This window comes from Gossypium hirsutum, chromosome A11 (assembly GCF_007990345.1).
Source record: "Gossypium hirsutum isolate 1008001.06 chromosome A11, Gossypium_hirsutum_v2.1, whole genome shotgun sequence".
Lineage (NCBI taxonomy): Eukaryota > Viridiplantae > Streptophyta > Magnoliopsida > Malvales > Malvaceae > Gossypium > Gossypium hirsutum.
The window spans coordinates 5,887,745-5,911,107 of record NC_053434.1 but is presented as its reverse complement, the minus strand read 5'-3'; the positions used below and the strand labels follow the sequence as shown (position 1 = coordinate 5,911,107).

At 30.4% G+C, this 23,363-nt stretch overlaps 3 protein-coding genes across 3 annotated transcripts; 1 reads left to right on the top strand and 2 right to left on the bottom strand.

Moving 5' to 3' along the window:
* Window positions 1-4,244: 4,244 nt before the first annotated feature.
* LOC107922969 (uncharacterized) lies at window positions 4,245-5,418 on the top strand. The gene has a single exon (XM_041080773.1). The coding sequence runs from the start codon at window positions 4,515-4,517 to the stop codon at window positions 5,322-5,324; it is 810 nt and encodes a 269-aa protein (XP_040936707.1). The 5' UTR covers window positions 4,245-4,514; the 3' UTR covers window positions 5,325-5,418.
* A 6,554-nt stretch (window positions 5,419-11,972) lies between these two features.
* On the bottom strand, window positions 11,973-17,529 carry LOC107924408 (probable magnesium transporter NIPA6). Its single transcript, XM_016854848.2, is given in 10 exon segments — window positions 11,973-12,593; window positions 13,922-14,039; window positions 14,798-14,890; window positions 15,926-16,063; window positions 16,220-16,347; window positions 16,442-16,495; window positions 16,498-16,601; window positions 16,715-16,805; window positions 16,907-16,963; window positions 17,081-17,529. Coding segments are annotated over 10 exon segments (1,035 nt in total). The 5' UTR covers window positions 17,202-17,529; the 3' UTR covers window positions 11,973-12,462.
* Window positions 17,530-20,153: 2,624 nt separating this feature from the next.
* LOC107923300 (BRASSINOSTEROID INSENSITIVE 1-associated receptor kinase 1) lies at window positions 20,154-22,265 on the bottom strand. Its single transcript, XM_016853504.2, has 4 exons — window positions 22,187-22,265; window positions 21,623-21,716; window positions 21,426-21,502; window positions 20,154-20,762 (listed from the first exon to the last, which is right to left on the bottom strand). The coding sequence occupies exons 1-4, from the start codon at window positions 22,263-22,265 to the stop codon at window positions 20,236-20,238; spliced, it is 777 nt and encodes a 258-aa protein (XP_016708993.2). The 3' UTR covers window positions 20,154-20,235.
* Between the last annotated feature and the right edge of the window lie 1,098 nt (window positions 22,266-23,363).

Below are 23,363 nucleotides of genomic sequence, written 5' to 3'. Positions count from 1 at the left end.
GGTTTAATTGGAGGTGGCATAGGACAACACCATGTGAGTATCATTGTTGTTAGCTACAAGTTAATTAGAGATTGACAAAAAAAATGAATCATCTTATTGTTTTTACATCAAAACATATTATTTTGTTAGTTTGTTAAATATAAAGATTTGAATTTTTTTTATTATATCGAAAAATTTCTATTCTATATTGTACTTAGATTTACATAATTTCATAACCAATCATGAACGGTTGATTAGAGCGTTGATACAAATAATATTTAAATACTAAATTCGTCCCTTATAGAACTTCCGCCCAGCAAAAAAATCTCTTTGAAAGATAAAAGAAAAAACATGTTCTTTCGTTTCTATAAAGAATTCTTCAAAAAATTTTAAATCTAATTTTTTTCAAAAAAGCACATATAATACTTTTGTGTTTACGAGCCAAAGTTTTAACACAAGAAAACTAAAGTATATATTTTATTTGATATAAACTCTTTTTTTTTTTTGAAGATCCACTGTGATAATTAGGGGAATCGGACCACGTTGGCTTATTAATAGGATGCCCTAATGTGTTACAAAATTTCACCTTAAATAATGATCCAATGAGCGAAAATAATTGAAATTATTGTATCTAACTTTTTCATAACATTATCTAATAAAAATGAATTTTCTAACATTTGACTCCCTACTGAATACTAAGTTTTCGTATCAACCCAAATTTAATTTTAAATAATTATAATAAATTATGCAAAATACATATTATGCATTAATACAAAATATGAACATAACATAACCTTTAAAAATTACTAATCTAACCTAATAATCAAAACCAATACAACCCACATCATACATTCAAAATTAACCTTAAAACATAAGCAAATGACACAATTAACCTCACAAAAATGATTATCAAAAAGAAGAAAAAAAATATGCCCCACAAAAGAATAAAACAGTGAGTAGTGACATGTGTTAGTCGGCAAAAACATTTGGGTAAATTTCTAGGATCAAGCCCCACTTTTTGGCGAAAACTTATAAGGGGGTCTTGTAGATTTTACAGAATTCAACTTAATTTTTATAAGCTTATTATCGATTTTTCTTTAAAATTAATATCAAGATAAAAATAAAAAAGGGTAAATTTTTTTCTAAACTTGTAGTTCTTTTAATAAATTTCATTTTCAACTATACTTAATATTATTAATTCGTATATCCCACATTATAGTTAGGCAGTCAATTCTAACCCATTTAAAATTTTTTTTGACTAATTTACTTAAATAAACTTGATTTAAAAAATATTAAAAAATTGACCAATTTATCTAATTGGAATTATTTTTTAAAATCCTATTCAACTTGATTTGAATAAAAAAAATGAATCAAAATAAAAATGACTTGAATGTAAAATAAGCGAATGAATTAAATTTAAATATAATTCTATTTAATAAAAAACAAAGAGGGTAACATAAATTATTAACCTGTTTCAAATTTAGAATTTGTAAGTAATTTTGGATTATGATAAAATATCTAATTACCATATGTACATATAAATTCATCGTATATTTGCTCTCTTTTATGTATTTGCATGCTACTATATTTTTCATTTGTTAAAATTAATTTTAAAAAAAAAGTTAAAATAATATAAAATAAAAAATTAAATTATTTAAAACGAAAAAATATATGACTGATTGTATAAATTAACCTAAAATTTTTATTTGAAATGATGATTTAACATGCACGTCAACTTATCTTACATTATTAACAAAAATTAACGACTTAATAATTAAAATACTATAACGAGATAACGTAAATTTATTAGAAAACAAATCCGTGGGGTAAAAGAATTCTGTTCCAGTCCCTGTAGCAGGGGGCTCTCTGCCCAAGTCTTTTATGTAATTCAGATTTGTCTTAGTTGATTATGAAAATTTCCATAAAAAAATTGCATGACATGTAAATGTTATGATGTTTATATTTACTTTATTATATATTGATAAAATAAATTTAAATTGAGGCTGAGCCTTACCAACCATGGATGAGATGCCTGCACTGCACCTCACCTCACCTCCGTAGTGTTTTACCAATGCACGTAAGTCCGTGTGGGTCAAAGTCAAACTTTGAATTGAATGGACTCTCCAAGTATCCATATATTATTAGAATCTAGAAAAAAATAGTGGGTAAAAAACGTTATTACGATCAAGATAAAGCAAATGAAATGGCCTTAATTTTTTTTAATTAAAATAAAAAATCAGGTAAATTCTAGAAGAGATGAGTCAACCACAATCTAAGACGTCGATTTTGACAAATTAGATTAAGATAATCAAAGTTGTGGGTGGGCCGACCTTAACCAAATGCTTCAAACCATGTGATACTGTTTTCTTTTTATTTGTCTTTCTTGTATGGGAAGAATGTTTCACTCGTGGAATTAATGTGATGTATGATTCTAGACATCTTTTAAAAATATTTAATCCTAAAAATGCTTCTCTCATACCCAAGGCTTCATCGAACCACCCTACCTAACCAAATATTTCATGCATATTTAAATTCTTTGTTTTGGGTAAATTAATTATATCTTTACCTCGAAAATAAATAAATTAATTCATATATATTAGATATGTAAGTAAAATAATTATTTTTTTAAAAATATATTATTTATTCAATATAAAAAGTATAACAACAAAATTAATTTTCGATTTTTACACATTTATATTTTTAAACTAGTAATGTTGAAGAGTTAAAAAGGGTTAAAAAGCTTTAGTAATATATATTTTTATAAAATTTGTTTATAAGTTTATGGTTTTTAATAATTTTTAAAATATAAAGAGCTTAATTGATTTCTTTTAATTTATTATCAAGGCTTTTTTTTTATTCTTTACTCTTATTAATTTTTAATAAAAGAGTAGGATCAAATTGAATAAATAATTAAAAGTTTAGAGCTAAATTAATTATTATACCTTATAGATAAACATTAAAATAAACATTTAATGGTATAATTGTAACCGAGGAATTATTTTTACTCACTTATCTAATATACAATGGTTAATTTTCTTATTTTTTTCAATAAAAAAATTAAAATGCAATCTAGAATATAATATAAAATATTTTGTGATACTTCTACTTTTAAGCACCTAAAGTCCTTCATTTTAGAAATTGTGAAATGTGAATAATTTAAGTTAATAATCAATTTTCTAATTACCCTTTTAAATAATGATTTTCCTTTTGCTTAAGTCCTCCATGTAAACCCTCTCAAGTCTAAGTTGAAAATTTTTAGGATTATATAATCTTTTTTTTTGGTATAAGAGAAGTAATAAGATAAAGACAAATTCGACAAAAGCGAATCCTCTCCAATTTAATCATGTACAATAATTGAAGCATTTTCTTTTGTGATTGCATGAAATTTGACTCTTAAAGATTTTGGGAACGTTTTTTTTCTAATCCATTCGTAATCTTATTCCTTTCTCTGAACACATGTCTAACGTAGATCGTCTATAAACGTTTGAGAAGGTACTTGATGACACGCCCCACAACTGAAAAAAGTTTTTTATTTTCATTTGTTTGAATTACTTCGATAGCTTCAATCCTACCCGTCTCAAGTATTACCCTATTTAATTAATCTAGTTAAAGCGGGTTTAACACCTCATATTTCCGTCAAAATCACTATATTCGCAGGATTAAAAAAAACTAACTTCATCATTTTTTAATAAATTTGACACAGAGAATTTATTCATTCATTTTAAAAGATTTTTCATTAATATTAATTGGTTTGAGAAATTTTGATACTCACAAATGAAACACTATTAATACCATTTCATTTGGACAATGTATGCATCACTTTGTTTTGGGTCAGTGAAGTCATTATGAACAAACGGATACCGTAACTATAAGATGCGACAGTTATTTCGTAATTAATTATTTGGAAAACACTCATGCTACAAGGTAGTTTTAAAGGAAAAAAGATTATTGATACGGTGGCGTTTTAGGGGAGGAGTAGCGGTCACCAACCACAATCGATCTGATTCAAAACACAAACGCGGGATACGAGGTGATGGCCCCAATTGGCGTCGGAGGAGCAAAGGGTCGGAGAAAAAAATAAAGTTTTGTCAAGTCAAATATGAACACTGTCAAAAATTGACACCACAAACACGACAAAATACAAAACACCAAACCCATGGTTGTACGTACAGTATGTGCCTGAATTAGACCAAATAGGTTCCCCATTGTCTCACGCCTCTTTTTCTCTAAAATTTAAAAAAAAAAAACAACAACAAACCCTTTTCTGCATTCTAAGTCTACGCCTTTCTCATTTTCAATTTGGATTACTACTAGTAGTAGTAGACGACTTGTAGTACTATAATAATATAAGGTTGTTTTCTTTTTAAATAAAAAATTATTATAAATATAACTTATAAAGTCCTTTGAATTTGCATATATACCCATTAACCGCCCACTCTCCGTCGCCCCCTGGAAAAAACAAAGTGTTGTTATTTGCATCATCATCATTATCATCTTAATCCACCATTTCGGGTTAAAACTTGTATGGGCTAAAAATGGGTATCAAAATTCTAAATCCATGGTGGTTTCGGTTATTGAGAAACCATTTCTCCTGTCTCCACCGCCACCTCCACCACCACCACCATCACCACCACGAGCCGCCTCGAACGATCAAGGTCATCAACTGTGATGGGGTCGTCAAGATCTACGACCGTCCGGTTCATGTTTCCGAGCTATTGATCGAGTTCCCTAAGCACATGATTTGCCGTTCCGATTCGTTTTACATAGGCCAAAAGATCCCGCCTCTTTCCATGGACGACAAGCTCCACTTCGGCCACGATTACTTCCTTCTCCCTCAACAGGCTTTCCAGTCAGCTTTATCGTTCGTCACCATCGCCTCTTTCGCCAACGCCAGATATTCGTCGTCTCGGGAATCGGGAAACGCGATGTTGAAGAAGGCCGCCGCTTGCCAACCTTTCCACATCGAGAAGAGCGCGTCTGGGTGTTTAAGGTTACGGGTTTCCGATGAGTTTATACGTCAGTTAATGGAAGAAAGTAACGTGAAAGAGGGAAGTGGTGATGAGAGTTGCAGTAGAATATGCACCACCCCTCAGTTACAGAAACAGTACGCATCGCTCGTTGGTTCACGCCATTGGAAACCCACGCTGGAGACGATTAAGGAGAAGAAGAAGAAGAGGAGGAGGATTTCATTTGGAATGAAGAGAAAAAATAAATCGGTGTTGAAGAACAACGTAAAGAGCCATCGATCATCATCTCAGCAGCATCACGGTGATGTAATCACTTGTGCAAAGCCTCAGTCGAAACCCAAGATTAAGTCTAAGATTAAATCATCAAGAAAATTATGACAACCGATTTTCATTTTTTTTTTACATTTTTCCTTTACTTTTTTTTTTTGTATTTTCTTTTATAATGTATGAAACATCTCATTTTGTTGGTATATATTTGGCTGCAGATTACAAGAAATTTTGTTGAGTTTTTCTGTAAGTTTATTTCACTCTTCCATTCATCGCTTTGAAATGTTATTTCAAAGCCACCAAAAACCACAATAGATTGAGGAAACAAAAGAATCCCAAACAAACGCAATTCTAAGTGTAGTTCTGGGATTTTTCACGCATTATTTGTTGAAACGAAGTTCAAAAATATAAGAAAGAAAAGGTTGAGATCTTGCGCGGAATTCAAAAATTCTCAGTCAGTCGGCGGCGAGCCGGCGGCTGCCGCTCCCACCATCTAACGGGTGGAATCTGGGCACTGCAACCATTTCATTTCTGGGTTTGATGAGTTTTCCGTTTGAAACTTGAGATTTTAGAGAGAGAAAGTCTAGACATTTCAAGCGCAAACACAGAAATTTTTTTATGGTAGGAAATTAAACGGATTTTTAAATAATTAAATTAAATTAAATTATTATATTTTTAGGGATAAAAAAGTATAATTTTATATTTATTAATTTAAAATTTTAAAAAATTTAAATAAAAAATTTTCGTTTTAAAAAGAGCGAGCCTAATTATTATAACTCTTTTAATATATCATAAAGTTAATGAGAGATGTTTTATTTTTTTGTAGGATTGAAAAATTAATGTTTTAATCCTATGTATAAACATTATTATTAATATAATGTTATGACATAACGGTAGTTAACATGACATTAAATTAAATTAAAAACTTAAACCATAGTTTTGATTCAAAACTGCAGAAATAATATATACATATATACATATATATGCTTTTGGCCTCAAAATTGATTTTTGTTCAAATTTTTTTACACAATTGCTGTGTTTAAATCGTTTGTAATTTGATTCATGTTAGCCACCATTAAATCATGTCATTCTATTTGTGTTCAAAATTAAGAGGCTTTTTAATTTAATCTAATGCCGCGTTAGTCACCATTAAACTATATCATTATAGATACTAAAATATCAACTTTTCAAATGTACAAAGACTAAAATGTTCCTTTTAATAAAAGAGGAACTAAAATAAACTTTTGGATATGGTACAGGGACTTGCAATAACCTTTAACATACACATACCACGTTTTTGTTGGATAAGTCGGAAGCCATAGGTTTTTTAGTATTCGGATTTGAATTTCACTCTATATAATTATAATATGTAAGTTTCCAATCTCATTTTATGCTTATGTTATGCATAGATTTTATTTAGTTTATTCTAATTATTTATACATGATATTTTGTATTCATTCGATTTTATATTATAATTTTTGAGATATAAATTTTTATTTATACTATATGTAAACAGTAAACATTAAAAGAAAAAGCCTAGAGAAAAACAAAGGGGGAAGAATGTTGAATTATTTTTAGTATTTAAATAATATTTCAAGTAATAATAAGTTTTATAGTATATTTTTATAGGTGTATTATTTTTAAAAAATTATTATATATGAAAATATGAATATAAAATATCATAACATAATTAGAAATATTAATATATTATAGTTGATCTTTTTATAAAATTATTTTACTTCTAAAATTTTAATAATTTATTTTAAACTGATTATTTCTTATATAGTAATAATAAGTTACAAGAAATTAAATGTGAACCCATATATGATTGATTTTAAATTATATTAAGATGACACTTATAAATGTGTTTTACGGTCTAGGTCTAATTCTTTTCGAGTTAAGGTGGTATTTAAATAAAAAATTTTTAAAAATGTCGACTTCAAGATTTAAACTTAGTTTAAATATAATTATTTTAAATTTAGAGTTAAATTATTAAAAAAATTAATCAATAATAATAAAATAAAAATTTAAGGTTTATGGTTAGTACTAAATTTAGGGTTAAAATTTTAAATTTGACCCTAATTAATTAAAAAGCTTATAGTATTGCTTTTATTAACTAAAATTAGTTACCTTTTTCTACCTTAAAAAGAAAGTGTTTTTTTTTTTTTTTCATTTTTAGTCTATATGTAAAACACAGCATGTACCATGTCGCAACGTTTTTTTCATTCCTTTTCCTTGAAAAGACATGCTTGTTTGAAACTTTGAATGCATCTTCCTTTTTTTTTTGTTATGAAGTGGATTAATGTGTCTATTTTTAAATTAGGGTCTAATTCTTTAACGGTTGTTCAAATAAGTACACTCCTTTAAAAATGGTCATATAAGGACTAAATCTTGATAAGAGTAATCAAATAAGAGGTTTTCACGACTCTAATTTGTAGTAAAAATTAAGAGCATATTGAAGTTTTTAAAATTGGACACATGACAGTTGAGTTAAATAATGCTTGAAAAGAAAATAGCAAAATAAAATATAATATAATATCTTATATACGACATTTGAAAAGCTTTTATTTCAACACTTTCGAAAAGGTTTGTCACTATGTTTGGCCCTCATTTGAGCATATTCAAAAAAAATTTAACCCTTATGTGCTAAAAAAATTCCAATTTTAGCATTTAGTGTTCTTTTTCTGGTATAATTACAATTTATAAACTAGAGAGAGAAATGAAACAACTCAAACTTTTTTTAACATTTTACTTACCTTGCCTTTAGAGATGCTAATATGGAGTTACGGTTAATCCACCTACTTACCCCATCCATTAGAATACTTGACCTAAATTTAAGGTATCAATAATTAGATCAAAATCACCTATCATAGGATCATTACTTTCGTTCTAACAATAATTTTTAGATGCCGTGGTAAAATACATTGTACTTCAATGAGAGAACACAAATGCAAACCTTTGAGATGACATTATTGGAAATGACAACTATAACTCCTGAGTATGGACTGTAAAATGGACATGAAGACTATCAAAGAAAACTTTATAGGTAAGTACTTTTTTTCCGATCCAATGCAGGGTTAATATACTTGATCTAACTTTTTTTTGCATCTAAGAAAAGTAAAACATCATTTCAGATGTAATTCACCTTTTGAAACGATTTTTGAGCTAATAAACACTAATACCATGAATTGCAATTGTGACCTACTTCGATCAACTTTTGATGAGCAATTAGCCCAGTGGATTCTCCGGCTTCCTTCATTTGAACAACGCCTAGATGATTTGTTGGTCTGGGTTTGGAAGATACAGGGTGCTGCACAATGGAAAGTGGCGCTACAAGCAACTTAAAGCAGATGGTGCATAGACCATAAATCAATCACATATTTCCCTAGACCCTACTATAAAAGCTTTCTAAAACAACCTATGGCTCCTGCCTATTTCTAGCAAAATTAAAATATGTTTATGGACGATTTCAAGAAATTTGATTCCCACAATGGAAAATCTTCATGTGGAACATGTTTGTGCAAGTGACTTATGCCCCTGTAGCTAATTGATTGTAGAGGATGCCATCCACACGTGTAGAAACTGTGACAACATTTCTGGGATTTAGGACTGCTTTAGTATATCCATGTAGGAGTCTGCTTTTGTGGTAGAAGCGTGGACATGCACTATGGCCCTCCATTTTGCCATAGATCTAGGTTTCAGGAGGGTTGTACTCGAAGGAGATAGCTTGAGTGTTATTAAGAAACTCTAGAGCCATACAGTTGATAGATCACTCATAGGACCTTTGACTGAAGAAGAGAGTTTTACTTTAGTAGTTCAAAAACTTTAGAGCTAAGCACACACTCACAGGGAAATATGGTGGCTCATGCACTAACTACTGTGGGGTTGGATTAAACTAACAGTAAATATTGAATTGAAGACTCCACTTTCATGGTCGCTTCACCGATTCCGACATGAGATGAGTTTATTAAAGGTTCAAGAATGAGAAACTGGTATTTTGCTCTTTTGGTTTACAATTGAATGTTAGTATAAATAATGATTTACAATATAGTGCAGTGGAAAAGATTAAACATAAATATCTCCAGTCATTGCCTGAACCAAATGTCCAAAATCTAAATGTTGTGACACCACTGTCAAGTATGTCAAACCACCGACGAGGATATCGAATTTAGCTGTACAAAAAATTGAAAATCACCAAAGTCTTTTAAACACTTAAAAACCTTACTAGATGGTGTATAACTCCTTATCTTGGAAATGGAATTGCCTTTTGTTTTTTGTTCTTAGGGACCTTAAGCTAGTCAGTATTTATAGTGGTGGTTCTCTTAAGTTTCTTAAATTGAGTGCTGGTTTCAGTAATATGTGACTTAAATTTTCTTATGGCATAAATATCCAAGCACTCCAATTGGAGAAGAATGTTTTCCTTCCAAAACTTAAAATTTTCACTAGTTAATTGTTAAATATATATCTTAGTAGGCATATTCACAGGTTGTAAAATTGTAAAATGAATGAATATACGTGCTTAACAAAAATTTTGAGGCAAATGTAAATTATAACTTATCAATGCAAATTATGTAAATAATGAATCTAATGTCATAAAAATTGCTTGGGGCTAAATTTTTAATTCAATTAGATCCATTTTATAATAGAATTATTTACTATCTTTTTGATAACAAATATTAAATTCATTTTTACAATTCTTGTGGGTAACTATAAAAAGTCATCTTTATAGAATGAGATTTAATACATATGCTTTCCATATGTAATTTTTAACTTTAATAATTTTATTTAACTGAAGATGCCGTGACTAGTATTTAACTAAATAAAATTATGAAAATCACTTAGCTAGATATTAATCCTTAAACTTTATTCAAGATTGTTGCTAAATCATCATGCAACATCTAATGTCTATAAACCTTACGAGATTCTTACTACAATAAATAATTTCATTTAATCAAAGTTGTTGTGGCTAATTCTCTAATTAAATAAAATTATTTGGATCCCTGGATATATATTCTAGAGTTTTATTGCTAAATACCTTATGCAATAAGTCTAAAATTTTCATACACCTAAAAAATATATGTAACTAATAACAATAAGTTTCTCAAAATTTTCACTAAATTATTTGTAACATAATTGATTTTAGAAATTTCACTTTAATAAAATCTAATGATTTTGCACTAAAGTTTGCAATAAAGATTCTCACAAAATGTTCAAAAAATAATAATTAAAAAAAAACATGGCATTGATATTTTGAGAAATTTACAAACTTTTAAAACTAGAAAAGGCAGAGATAAACCTGGCTCGGATACCAAATGTTAGCATAAATAATAGTTTACAAGCGGAAAATATCGAACATAAATACCTTTAGGTATTGCATGAACCAAATGCCAAAATCCAAATGTTGTGACACTACTATCAAGTACGTTAAACCACTGACAAGGACATCAAATTTAGCTGTACAAAAAATTGAAAAACTGAAAACCGCCAAAGCCTTCTAAACACTCGAAAACCTCACTAAATGTTCTATAACTCATTGTCTTTAAAATAGAATTGTCTTTAATTTTTTATACTTAGAGACCTTAAACTAGTTAATATTTATAACAGTGATTCCTTATAAAAAACCACAAACTACATATCCCATTATCACGTGTACAAATTAATTCCCACTAACCAACATGCAACATGAAAGTGGTGGGGGGTAAGGGAAACGTGGTAATAACCCCACAAACCACAGCAATTCCAACATTGAAGACCCAATGTCTTATGGCTTTTCCTAACCAAATGAGCCAACATCGATTTTAAACAACCTTTATTGTAACACGATTTTAGCTAGGGAATTTTATCTATCTTCAGTTTTTGGAACCTGTAAATAAAGCTTACTTTATTGATTAGAATAAACTTTTATGCAAGAAAATATATATGTATAAAAAAAAAAACACCCAACCTCCTTTAAAGGTGGTTTATGACGATAAAAGTTGAAAGAGATCTAGATCTTTAAAACAAAATAATATTACTTTAATCCCTTTAAATTTTATAAAATTATATGTTAGTAAATAGTAAAAGCGTAACATGAACTCTCAAAATGATAAAATTTTAATTTAATCATTCACAATTTATAAAAATATAAACTAATACAATAATAAAATTATATTCTAACTCTCATATACATGACTCAATTTCAGCTCCCAAAAATACTGAATAGCTGAGTCTAAAATTTGAAATGCATTACCATTTTAGGCATATTTGGACCAACACAAATGATCTACATTATTATTAAAAAAGTACTTTAATATTTATGTGTTATTTTTAATAATTATAAAAATGTAGATTTTGTTATTAAAATTTCAAACTGTAAACATGTTAACTCCAACTTTATTATTAAAAAAAGTTTAGTAATATTGATGTATTTACTTTGGTTGGTGAGTGAACATCTCTAACTAGTAAAGAGGAGATTTGAAGCATTTTGCAAACGAATGTATGCTTCCGTCACTATCACTACCAATTGCTGCCCTCTATCACACGAATTTGGGATGGCCTAAAGGATCAAAACAACCTAGAGATTAGGATACCTTCACATATGTTATAATTGTTATCCACGAAGATAAATACATATATCAATTTTTGAATTTTCATTATCAAATTCCATTATTTGAATTGAATTTACATTTGTAGAAAAGTATGCCAATCCTATTTAATGTACTTCAACGAACTTAAACCCACATCCTCCTGCATTGACAATAATACCCATGCCGATCAAGCTAAAACTCAAACTGGCCAAGTTGATATTACTTTCAACAACTAACAGGGAACAAACAAATATTCCAACACTGTTCTGTAGTCATTATAGGAACTTCAATAAATCAAATTACATTAAAAAAAAAAAAGAACCCTACAATACAAAGTGTACCTCATTTGAAGTACTCACACACCTTAACCACACTTCTCGTCTGCACAACCCACATAGCATGAATGCAGCTCTAAAGGATTCAAAGAACAAAAACCTAAACTCAAATCATTCCTTGAAAATTAAATAACTAAATTACTGCACAAAATAGCTTCGAGTATGCTTTGATTTTTTTTTTCATTCTAAAGCTTGAATAATTTAAAAGAAAAATAAAAGAAAGAAAGAAATCCTAAAACAAAAATTACCAATGCTTTGATCTGGCACTGGCAAATGGTGCTTCTCGATCTTGATGCTCTATCTACGAAAGAGACAAAATCCAAAAGTGGGTGTCCCGTTATAAAGTATTTACTTGAAATAGTCTTGCCGGAGAATTGTGATAAAGCTAGGGGATGATTCATCTTCATCTTTCTGCTTCCACAGTTCCCCATTGCCTTGGATGTACCATGATACTTTTGGTGATAATGGGGTGTATAGATCTGCATATGTTTAAAAACAAGTAATTTCTATTATCATAACACTTTTAAATAGTTTATTTTAAATTTTATAACAAAATCATTTACTTCTAAAAATAACTAATAGTCAAACCATATCCAAGAATCAAATAAAAATTATATTGTCATCATACTGCATATATTTCAAGACTTCAAATTACAAATCCCCACATTAAACTTTAAATTTTATATTACCAACCTAGATATTGTTATACTAGCAAACAATTTCATTTCAATAATAATATCATTATTCATATAAAAGTAATCTCGATAATAGTAATGTAATAAATAGATTGGCTTTAGAAAAATGCTTTCTTGAAAGTTTGAAACTCATCTCTTATATAAGAACTGAATATGGAGATGACCTTGGGGGATTTGATTAAAAGGGAAGTAAGAAATCACTAACCATATGTAATGAAACATCAAGCACAAGCAATTTGGTCTAGTAAAAAGGTATAAGATTAGTCATTAATAAAGAATATCTTAAGAATTTCTACATACTTCTAATTCTACTTCATATTTTGCTTCTTTAAAATTCATGCCATAATTAGACACAAAGCTCATGTGTCCTTCAATAGTGTTTTTCAACCTTTTATTGAGCTAAAAAAGGGTAGGGAATTGGGAGGCAATACCAATTAATTGATTGAGCTAAAGAAAAGGGTTAGGAATAGGAAATATGATAGGAACCGGTCCTATCGATTATTCTTATACATGCGTCCAATACTGCAAATTTCACCGTGACTATGCTAAATGCCATTTATGAAAGGCTATAATATTTTCAATAGAATGGCAAGAAAGCTTAACAAATATACTTAAAAGTTAGGGGTAAAGTTTCACCATGTCTAAAAAGTAAGTAACTAAAGAGAGAGAGGTCTAGTTCAAATAATTGTTTCAGCAACAGCACATTGGTGGTTCTCACTACAGTTCCCCAAGTCTTTAGAGGTTTTGGTTCAAGATATATTTTGGGAAATTTGAGGGTGAGCTCCACTAAAAAATGCTTAGGAAAAGCTTCTACCAAAATATCTAAGGATTTACCAATATTTAGATATTTTGGTAAAAGCTTTTCTAAGCTGAAGCTCATGGTAGAAGTGTCGATATATTTTGTAAAATGTTAGGATTTTACTTAAAAATAGCTCTAAAATCAGTTAAACACACTTTTTTACTCCTTTAGGCAATATATTTTCCAAGGTTCAACAAAAGTTGTCCTCAAGTCCCATATAATGACACATTTAGAAAAAATAATGGATTCAAATTTAAGAAGCAGGTTCTCTAATTCAAAACAAGTTCCTCATGAGTTCATATATGAGAGATACCTGTGATAAGAGGAGTCTCTGGATCTCTTGTACTATGCAATACAGCAGTCCCAGATAACACTGTTATGAAACCACAAAGTTCAGATGCTATGCTGCTAGCACTTTGACCAGAGTAGTCCTACAAAGCGAGGAAAAGAAACTATAATAAGGACATAGAAATAGAGGTGTCAACCTATGCCTCACAGACATTCAAGTCCTTGTCCAATGATGCTCATAAGAAACAATCGCATGAAAAATTCATATAATTTATCAATGCATTTATTCCCCACAACAGAGGAAAAGAAAATAGGTACCAGTTTTCATAATTTTAAGCATATATGTTTCATTTTGCAAGCATAAGAATTAGGGATAATACCTAAACAGACATGATTATTACCCTAAAACTACAAAAAACGCATGAACTTAACCACATCTCAGTATATAGAATTTAGAGTTGTCAAAAGAAAATAATTGATTGTGGATCCGACAACCATGACAAATTCAGTGGAATTCTGATCCCTGGATGTTTCTTTAGCATCCAAACTTAAGAAATATTCATGTCCATTAAATTCCTAGTCAGCCCCTCATCCACTGAAGCACCCATCATCTCAAGCGCATATTAAAATACAATAAGTATATATGCAATAGCAACTCAAAAGAAAGTAATCTAATTTGGGTCCCACAACCATGAGAAATTCAGCAATATCCAAATGAGTATTTATCCTCCCAAATTCTAGAATTACAGTTTTCCCCCTGACCTCTAAGGAATTATGTTCCGTACTGCATTTAATATGGATCAATTCTAATATTAATGCTCATGATAGTCCATGCATTACAAAATCCACTTGTGTGCAAACTTTGCGGATCCATGTACGTCTACATGGGAGAGAATAATACCTTAAACATTATTGCACTCGCTAAAATTGTGAAAGAAGTGAACAGTGCATAATAAATAGGAGAAACAATTGCCGTGTTGAAAGTATCCAATGCCTGCAACCACATCAAAGCATTACATAAATTTGAAACAATTTGGAACTGCAATTCAAGAATTGATTTCTCTTCTATTATAACCCCCTTTCAAGTTAAAGATGGCCAAATTTATTGTCATTTACTGTTGTTCCCATCCCATTTTGGGAATGCCTTCGCCATGTCTTGACCATGTTTTCTTCTTATTGTTTTTTGCATGTCCCTCTACTTCATATGCTTATCCGAGAATGAAGAAGGCGTATCTGTTTAAAGCACAGATGTGGGACTGATAGTTTGAGGATTCCAATGTGACCATTTGGGTTTTCGTTTCACATTGCATTATTTTTAACCTTCTAGTTTTATTTTGGAGTCCAAGTATTTGTTAGAGTCCTAATTGAAATAGAGTTTTAGATCTGTTAGGACCAAGGGTGTTAGGAATCTACATAAATAATATAGAATATTATTAGAGAATCTATAAATTACTACTTTTGTGACAGTAAGATGCAAGGTGTGCCTAAGGGTCCTAGGAGAAATCTTAGGATCTCTCCTTTTCTTATTGATAATTTGATGCAATCAACTTTAGATTTAACTCCTAAGGAACCCTAGTCTAAAGCTCAAGGATCTATTCTCCTCCATTTTCTTCATTCAAATTTTACTTTTCTGTTTTTCTCAATAATTCAGAGCATATGATTCTTAAGAATAGTTCCTTGCAGCCATACAACACATACAAAGAGCAACCAACTGCTTTAATAGCAATCTCCAGTGCCTAAGGTTTGCAACATTTTTATGAATCTTTGAAGCAAGAAGTGGAATATTCCTTTTCTTCCCTTGAACAATTATATTGCAATACTTCTCGAATCAAGACTAATCATTCCCAAATTTAAAGAAAAATAACCGTACCAGTAATTTCTAGTTTGTTTACATGAGTATAAGATTTTTTTTTTTTTGTTTCAAAGAGTCTTGTTTTTGAAGGCATCTATTATTTATATCATCAGTAGCATGTTGCTTCAGCATTATGATTTGTCATTATGAGACTAAGAGCATGCTTAAAATGCTCACCATATTTAGATAATTTAATTGAATAATGATACAGGTAATTGCAACCATTGCAAAGATCCAAGTCTGGAAGTATTTGGCCTGATTTGTGCCCTCCAATGTTAGCTTTATTGCAATACCAATTGCTTTTATGCTCATTACCTGCAAGAAAGTTACATTTATTGTCCATTACTTTTAAAACAGTGATGAATAAACTACATTCAAATTGATAAAAGTTAGACAGAAATTACTAGAAAGCAAAATGATAAAACTATTAGATCTCGAGATGCAGTTAGCTGCAAAGATGACATTTCTTACCGTCAATGATCCAATTACTGAGCATATTCCAATATACACGATTATGTTAGTTTGACCATAACGAGGTGCACAATACAAAATTAGTACCAACGCAGTAGCTATTGCTGAAGCTGTATACAAAAGAAAGGCTGGAAAAGAGAAAACAGATTCATGTAAACATATGGAAGCCAAGAATAAGATAATATAAGCATTTAATATCTGGTGAGAACTTTAGCAATCTACCTGGTTGAGTAGCAAATTCCCAAATTTCTTCAACTGAGCTAATAGAACGCTCCTCGGAGCATGAAGCACAATGATTGTCGAACCTACTATGCACAAAAGGCATCCCAACATTCCCATTTTCTGCAGTTTCTCCTTTAACATGAAATGTGCTAAAACAGCACTGCCGAATTTAACAGGAAGTGAGAGAGGATCAGAAACAAACAATTAAGTAAAGTAGTTTCGATTGAAATAATAAATTAAAGTTCCAAAATCAACAAAGAAAAAAATTGTTACCTAACGATGATACTCAAAGCACCAAGAGGCGTTACCAAAACAGCAGGTGCATAGATATAAGCAACGAAATTGGAAATCTCCCCGATAATCACTGTCATATTAAAATGAATCATTTTACAAACGAAAGCATCAAATTGACTCGATTGAGCTAAACTTAAATTCTCGTAAATGAAATACTGTTAAAAAACTCACTAGTAAGCATGCCAACCCACCAGAGCGGCTCCAACAAGTAGCCATATCCACCAGAACCTTATAGAAAGCGCGCAGCAAATAACAATCAATCAGATTCTCATATATATACGCATAAATGTATCCATACAAAGTAAAAACCTTAAAATATTAAAAAGAAGGGAAAATGAAACTTACTAGCACGGGGGCCGTTGACACCGGCCTTTCGGAGACCCTTTTTCTTGATGATAAAGCTGGAGCCAATGAAGGCGCTAGAGACCATCGCCAGAATAAAGCCCTTGAGATTGCTGGAGTACATCTATAAATACATGTATACACATGCATTCATACATATATATACAAAGAGAGAGAAAGAGAGGGAGAGATTGATTTCCCAACTATGAATTCAATAATAATATGCTGATTGGAATTCGATTCGTCTCGTTAGATTACAGCAATAATATGCTGATCGAAATTGGATTCGTCTCGTCAGAACCCTAGACCGCTTCAATTCTCCTCTTTTGTTTTTGGTTAATTTTGAAATTAAATGGTGTTGGCTGCGGGTTTGGCAGAAAGGTCGTTTAGGAGAACGTACTTTCTCACCTGCCGGTCGTCATCACCTCTCCCTTGACTATTCCACCTGCCACCTGTCCTCTGCTCTTCCCGTCCATTATCTATATTATTATTGTAGAATAATAATTACAATGTACTGATATTCTATTTTTTTTTTAATTTCACGAGGTTAAAAAAATTAATATTCTTTAACCGTATTTAAAAAATAAAAATTAAATAACTTTCTAATCGACTGGTGAAATTACGAGTTTCACTATAATAGTCTATTATTATATATTATTTGTTATACCATATAAAAAGCCCAACTCCACAACTCTATCTAAATTATAACGATATAATCCATGTACCGCTTTGCCCTTAGAGCTTGAGCTTGGTAAGCCCCATTTTTGGAGACCGCTTCCCTCTTGGAGCATAAGCTTGGTAAGCTTCGCCCTTCAATCCCTCGCCCAAGCATCACTTGTCCGGAGCCTACACGATTTAAATGAATATATATTATGGAGGTATGTTCTCTCAACTAATCTCTTTGAGTTAAGTCTAACTATATTTAAAATTAATACTTATCATCCTGCACTACACTTAAGCTTAATAATAGAACCTACAATCAACCATTCTTTTCCTATGAATACCCCTTAATAGGGAGAGAGCTAATGACAACAATATACTTAACTCCACCATGTCTAAATTTCTTTTCATCTCTTTAACTTTATAAGAAGAATGGCTCTTTACATCTCTCGCGATGTGAATCACCTCCATTATAACAACTCTTTATACTCCTCATGATGTAAATTGTTATCATAAGTTACCTCGTACTTTTATGTTATAACAATATTATTAAAGGGAAATTGTCATATATTGATTAACTAATAATTCTGTTGTTATTACATATAATAAAGGTTATCAATGCCTTTTTTGGAAGGACAAAATTGAGATAATAACATTTCCCTTTAAAGTGACAATATCTCATTATTGGCAATGATTTAAGAAGTTATTTTGATCATTCGCTCCTCGAAAAATATAATCTATACTTTTTAAGAAAATATGTTATCATTTTGTTTTACCTTTTGAAGCTAGTATGCATCAATTGTTATGGTTTACACCGATAAAATATTTATTATATATTTGAGAGAGCCATAATATATTTATAAAAACTAAACTACAAAAAGAAATTAAACTTTGAGAACACCATGGACCTCTAACCTCTACTACGCACCGCGATTGCACGTGGGCGTATAAAAAATCTAATACTACTGAATTTGATGTCCGTCGTTGATGGTTCGACCAGTAAATTAAGTAAAACGTAAAATTATTTTATATATAAAATAAAACTTGTACCAAAAAGAAATAATAATAATAATAATAAAATAAAACCAACTAGGCTCGCACTGTCGCACATTGACTTGCATTGAGAGAATCAAAAAATATAAAAAATTATCTTCATTAATTATTTTATAATTAAATTATGTACTTAGAAAGTTAGTTCGCCAGTTGATTTATGGCTCTAATTTTTTTAAAATGAATTTAACTGTTATTTAAAACTGTCTCCACGTAGTCGCGTGTCAAATTACTATCTCTATCCAATTTGTTTTAAAATAAAATTATTAGTTCCTTTATTTTTGTTTACAGCTTTATTCGACGTGACTGGGCTCGTAGGCAACCGGGTTTGGACTTGGATGAGAAAGAGCATGCAAAACATAAGGTCAATTTAATGCTTAAATCTCTTAGGGCACGTTTGGTTTGCTGTATTGGTGTATTGGAATAGAAGTGTATTAGATTAGAGGTGTATTGGAATAGAAGTGTAATAGCAAATCAACTGTTTGGTTGAATGTAATGGAATAGAGGCGTAATAGTAATCTTGTGTTTGGTTGAATGGAATAGAGGTGTAATAGTATAATGGAAAAAATTAAAATGACTAGAATACCCTTAGCATAAATTGGTTTAGGTAAATAATTATTGTTATTGTTATTAAATTTTAATAAGATTATTAATATCAATAATAAATAATTTAATCATATTTTAACATAATTATTATTAAATATATTATAATTAAAATATATAATTTAATAAAATTCTTAATAATCAATATTCTTATATGAATTTATATACTCATTTCCTTTTATATATTAATATACCACATTAACCAGTTTATATTTATATCAATGGCAAAAAAAATTTGGGAGAAGATTTTTGAGGACGGCTTTTGTTTGCAAATAACATCATTCATTCTGTGGGAAAAAAATTATGAATGAGCCTGCTTATTAATTACCTTTTTTATTTTGTACTGAAGTAGTTGCCACTGGTTCAAAAATCGATATATATGTAATATTATTAAAATAATATTTTTTATTTTAATTATTTAAAAATATTTTTAATTAATGCAGTGTATATGAATATACACATTTAATTAGTTTTATTTTTAATAAAATTTTTCTAATTTATTCATTCAATTTTAATCACCTTACAATTTATTCATTGTATTATATCTACAGATCCAATTTTAATATATTGAATATTTGTTTTTTAATCAAGTTCTTTACTTGATTATATCTAATGTTCCAATTTTAAAAAATTCGAATATGTATGTGCATGCACATTTATACCAGAATACATATTGAAAGAGAGAATGTGTAAAGGGCAAATGGCTTGATACATAATAGAAGGTCAAACCAGAAGATAATTAAAATTTATTACACATCATACTCAATCAAGTGCTTTTAAGAAAGAAGTTGATTGATAACACACATGGACATGCATAAATAAATAAGCAAGGAAAGAAAAGGGAATTACTTTCTATCACTCAAAAGGTCAAAGAGTTTTCCACCATATATCTCAAAATAGCTAAGCCACAATTTAAATCTCTGACTGTGATAAACTGGCTGATGCAAGAATCTAATGAGGTCTTGTGCAGCTCTGAGAGGTAATGGCTGCATGACATCATCATCATTTGCAAGCCGAGCTAGATCGAAAGCCCTCTGTCTTGTAATGAGTTCAAGAAGCATGACACCGTAGCCAAAAACATCAGTTTTCTCTAATGACTTTCCAGTTGATAGGTATTCAGGAGCTATGTGACCAATTGTGCCACGAACAGCAGTTGTGACGTGCGTATCTTTGTAGTCCATTAATTTGGCCAACCCAAAGTCTCCGACAACTGCTTCAAATTCCTCATCCAACAATATATTTGCAGCCTTTACATCACGGTGTACAATCTTAGGGTCACAATGATCATGCAAATATGCAAGCCCCCTTGCAGCTCCTAATGCAATCCGTTTCCTTACAGCCCAATCAAGTGGTGCTTGAGATTCCGGACGTTCTAGACAATGTAAAAATCAGATCAATAGATGGTCCATTGTAACAAGAGTTCAAAAAGTATTTGGCATCCACGAATTTCTAACAATTCCACTTCGATTCAAAGACAATCCACATTCACCAAGCACATGAATTTAAAAATAACAAATGTTATAATACAAGTTTCCAGTAGGTGATCAGTAGCTCAGAATATCATCTCAAACTGAAGAAGCAAAAGAGAAGATATTTGATAATTGAGGCTAACAATAGATTTAATAATTAACAGTCAGAAAAAAATTGGCAACCTGAAGAACATACATATGATAAATGGCGCACCAAATACAGAGAGCATAGCACAAATGTGAAACATGAGACTAAAGAAATAAACGAGGAGAAAACAGCCAGTACCTCTTAAACAGGAACCTAAAGCCATCTTAGGCAATATTATAATCAGATTTTAGATCTGAGCTCAAAGGCACCTTCTTAAAAAACAGACCCAGATGTAAAAAAGCTCAGGATCAGCAATATACCAAAAAATTGGCAAATGCAAAGAAAAATACAAAGGAATATCTCAACTCCCAATCAAATATCTATATAAATACAAATAAAAGTGAAGCAGGCCTCAAAGTTAAGCACAATTAAAAGCTAATAATAATTAATAATAATAATAATAAAATCGAGAACAAACCTGATGGAATTGGAGCTGTAGGTGTGATAGGAGGCGGCGGAGCAGGTGGAGGATTATTCAACCGATTATTAGCAAAACTGTGAACAAAAGAAGCAGCAATTCAAGAGGCTAGCCTAAGAGTATAGATATGATAAAACAGTGGCGACGAGGATCAGAAGTTAGGGTGAGAGAAACATGAAATAGCATAAGAGAAAAACCTGATGGGAGTGAAGAGTGAAAAGGAACCATTAACTGGAATATCTCCTTCTAGCTTATTGTTTGAAAGATCCCTGCATGGCATAATACAACCTCCTGCACCATTTAAAATACTGTAAAGAAGATTTATTTCATCACATAAACAGATAACAACAAAGAAGTTAAAATCATATCATGAAACATTTAAAATACTGTAAAGCGCTAAAGCTCCACTATAACTTGAAAGATTCAAAACAACAAACAGGGTTCAAGACGACAACAGACATGGATGAAGACAACGCGTTGGTTAATTTAACCAAACTGGATATCGAGAATTAGAACGTAAAATTGTATCGAAAACTTTCGCATAAATTAGTAAGCGTGCAAGTATCTCTCCAGTCAAGCCAATTACAGCACCAAAGCTAATTGAAATTTAAAACAAACAGTCAACCTTATGCCACTGCTAAACCAATCCAATAGCTACTAAATTCATCTAATTTGAATCATATACATTAAATTTAACAATAATTCCATTTGCAAAGTTCAAAGTTCAAACAAGAAAATAAGAGGAAATAATCATGACGAACCTTCCGCATTTCCTGAAACTCTGAAAACCAAATCCAACACCAAAATCAACTGTAAACAAACGGAGATTAACCGCTCCATCATTCTAATTCCGACTATCAAAGAGCTAAATCTCACATATTGATCGTTACCCGAATCAAGTAGCAAAAAAAAAGGAAACTAAAGAAGAAATTAACAAACGATGAAATTCAAAAACACTCTCTCTGAACTAAAACAAAAAAAGAAGAAGGTTAGATTAAAAATTCCAGAAAGTTCTTGGCTTCACTCTCTCTAGTTATCGTCTAGAAAGTAATTACAGTATTTTTTCTTTTTACGCTCCGAGTATTATGAAAGAAAATAGAGAGAAAGAGAGGGAAAATTTAGTGTTTGGTAAGAGGGAAAACGAAAGAAAACAAAGGAAAAGGCAAGAAAATAAACTGGGACCAAATCGGCAGAAAAGAAAAGCAATGAAACAAGGAAGCAAATCGGATGAAGGTGGAAAACAGAAGAGAAACAAAGGGGATCGGGGGAGGGTAAAAGAGGGAGGGTTTGCTGAAGCGTCACCTAATCTGGGCAGAAGGGGGGGAATAGAAATCAGTGCTTTTCACCGATTAGAAAAGTAACGGAATACACGCGTATTAGCAATACGCTGAACCAAACGGCGGATTAGAGAGGTATTAGGTGGGGCCCACCGATTAGAGGTGTATTGGCATAGCCAATACACTGAACCAAACAAGCTGTTAGTATCGAGAGGGACAAGAGCTTAAAAGAGTAAATGAAAATAGTGGAGGTAAAAGTTTTTACTTTAAAAATAAAAAATTCAGTCTTTAATATAGAGTAAATTGATTTTTTAATTCTATTTATTTTTTATATTAAAAAGTAGTTTTTATATGTCAATATAAAATATATATAGTATGTCACATGTAATTGTCTGATTATTCAATTAGCTGTGTCAGTTTTTAACAATAGAAATAAATAAAATTTTTACAAAAAATAATCGGTTTATTATTTAATCTAATATACAAAGATTAATTTTTTAATTTTTTAAATAAAAAATAAAATACAAATTGATTCTTAATACAAACACCTCCATAATATTTTTACCCAATGGTGAATGGCAAAAAAATTCCTTTTATTTATACCTCTCTCTTTTTTTAATGATTTATAAGAACACAAAAACTTAATAGTAACATAACTAGT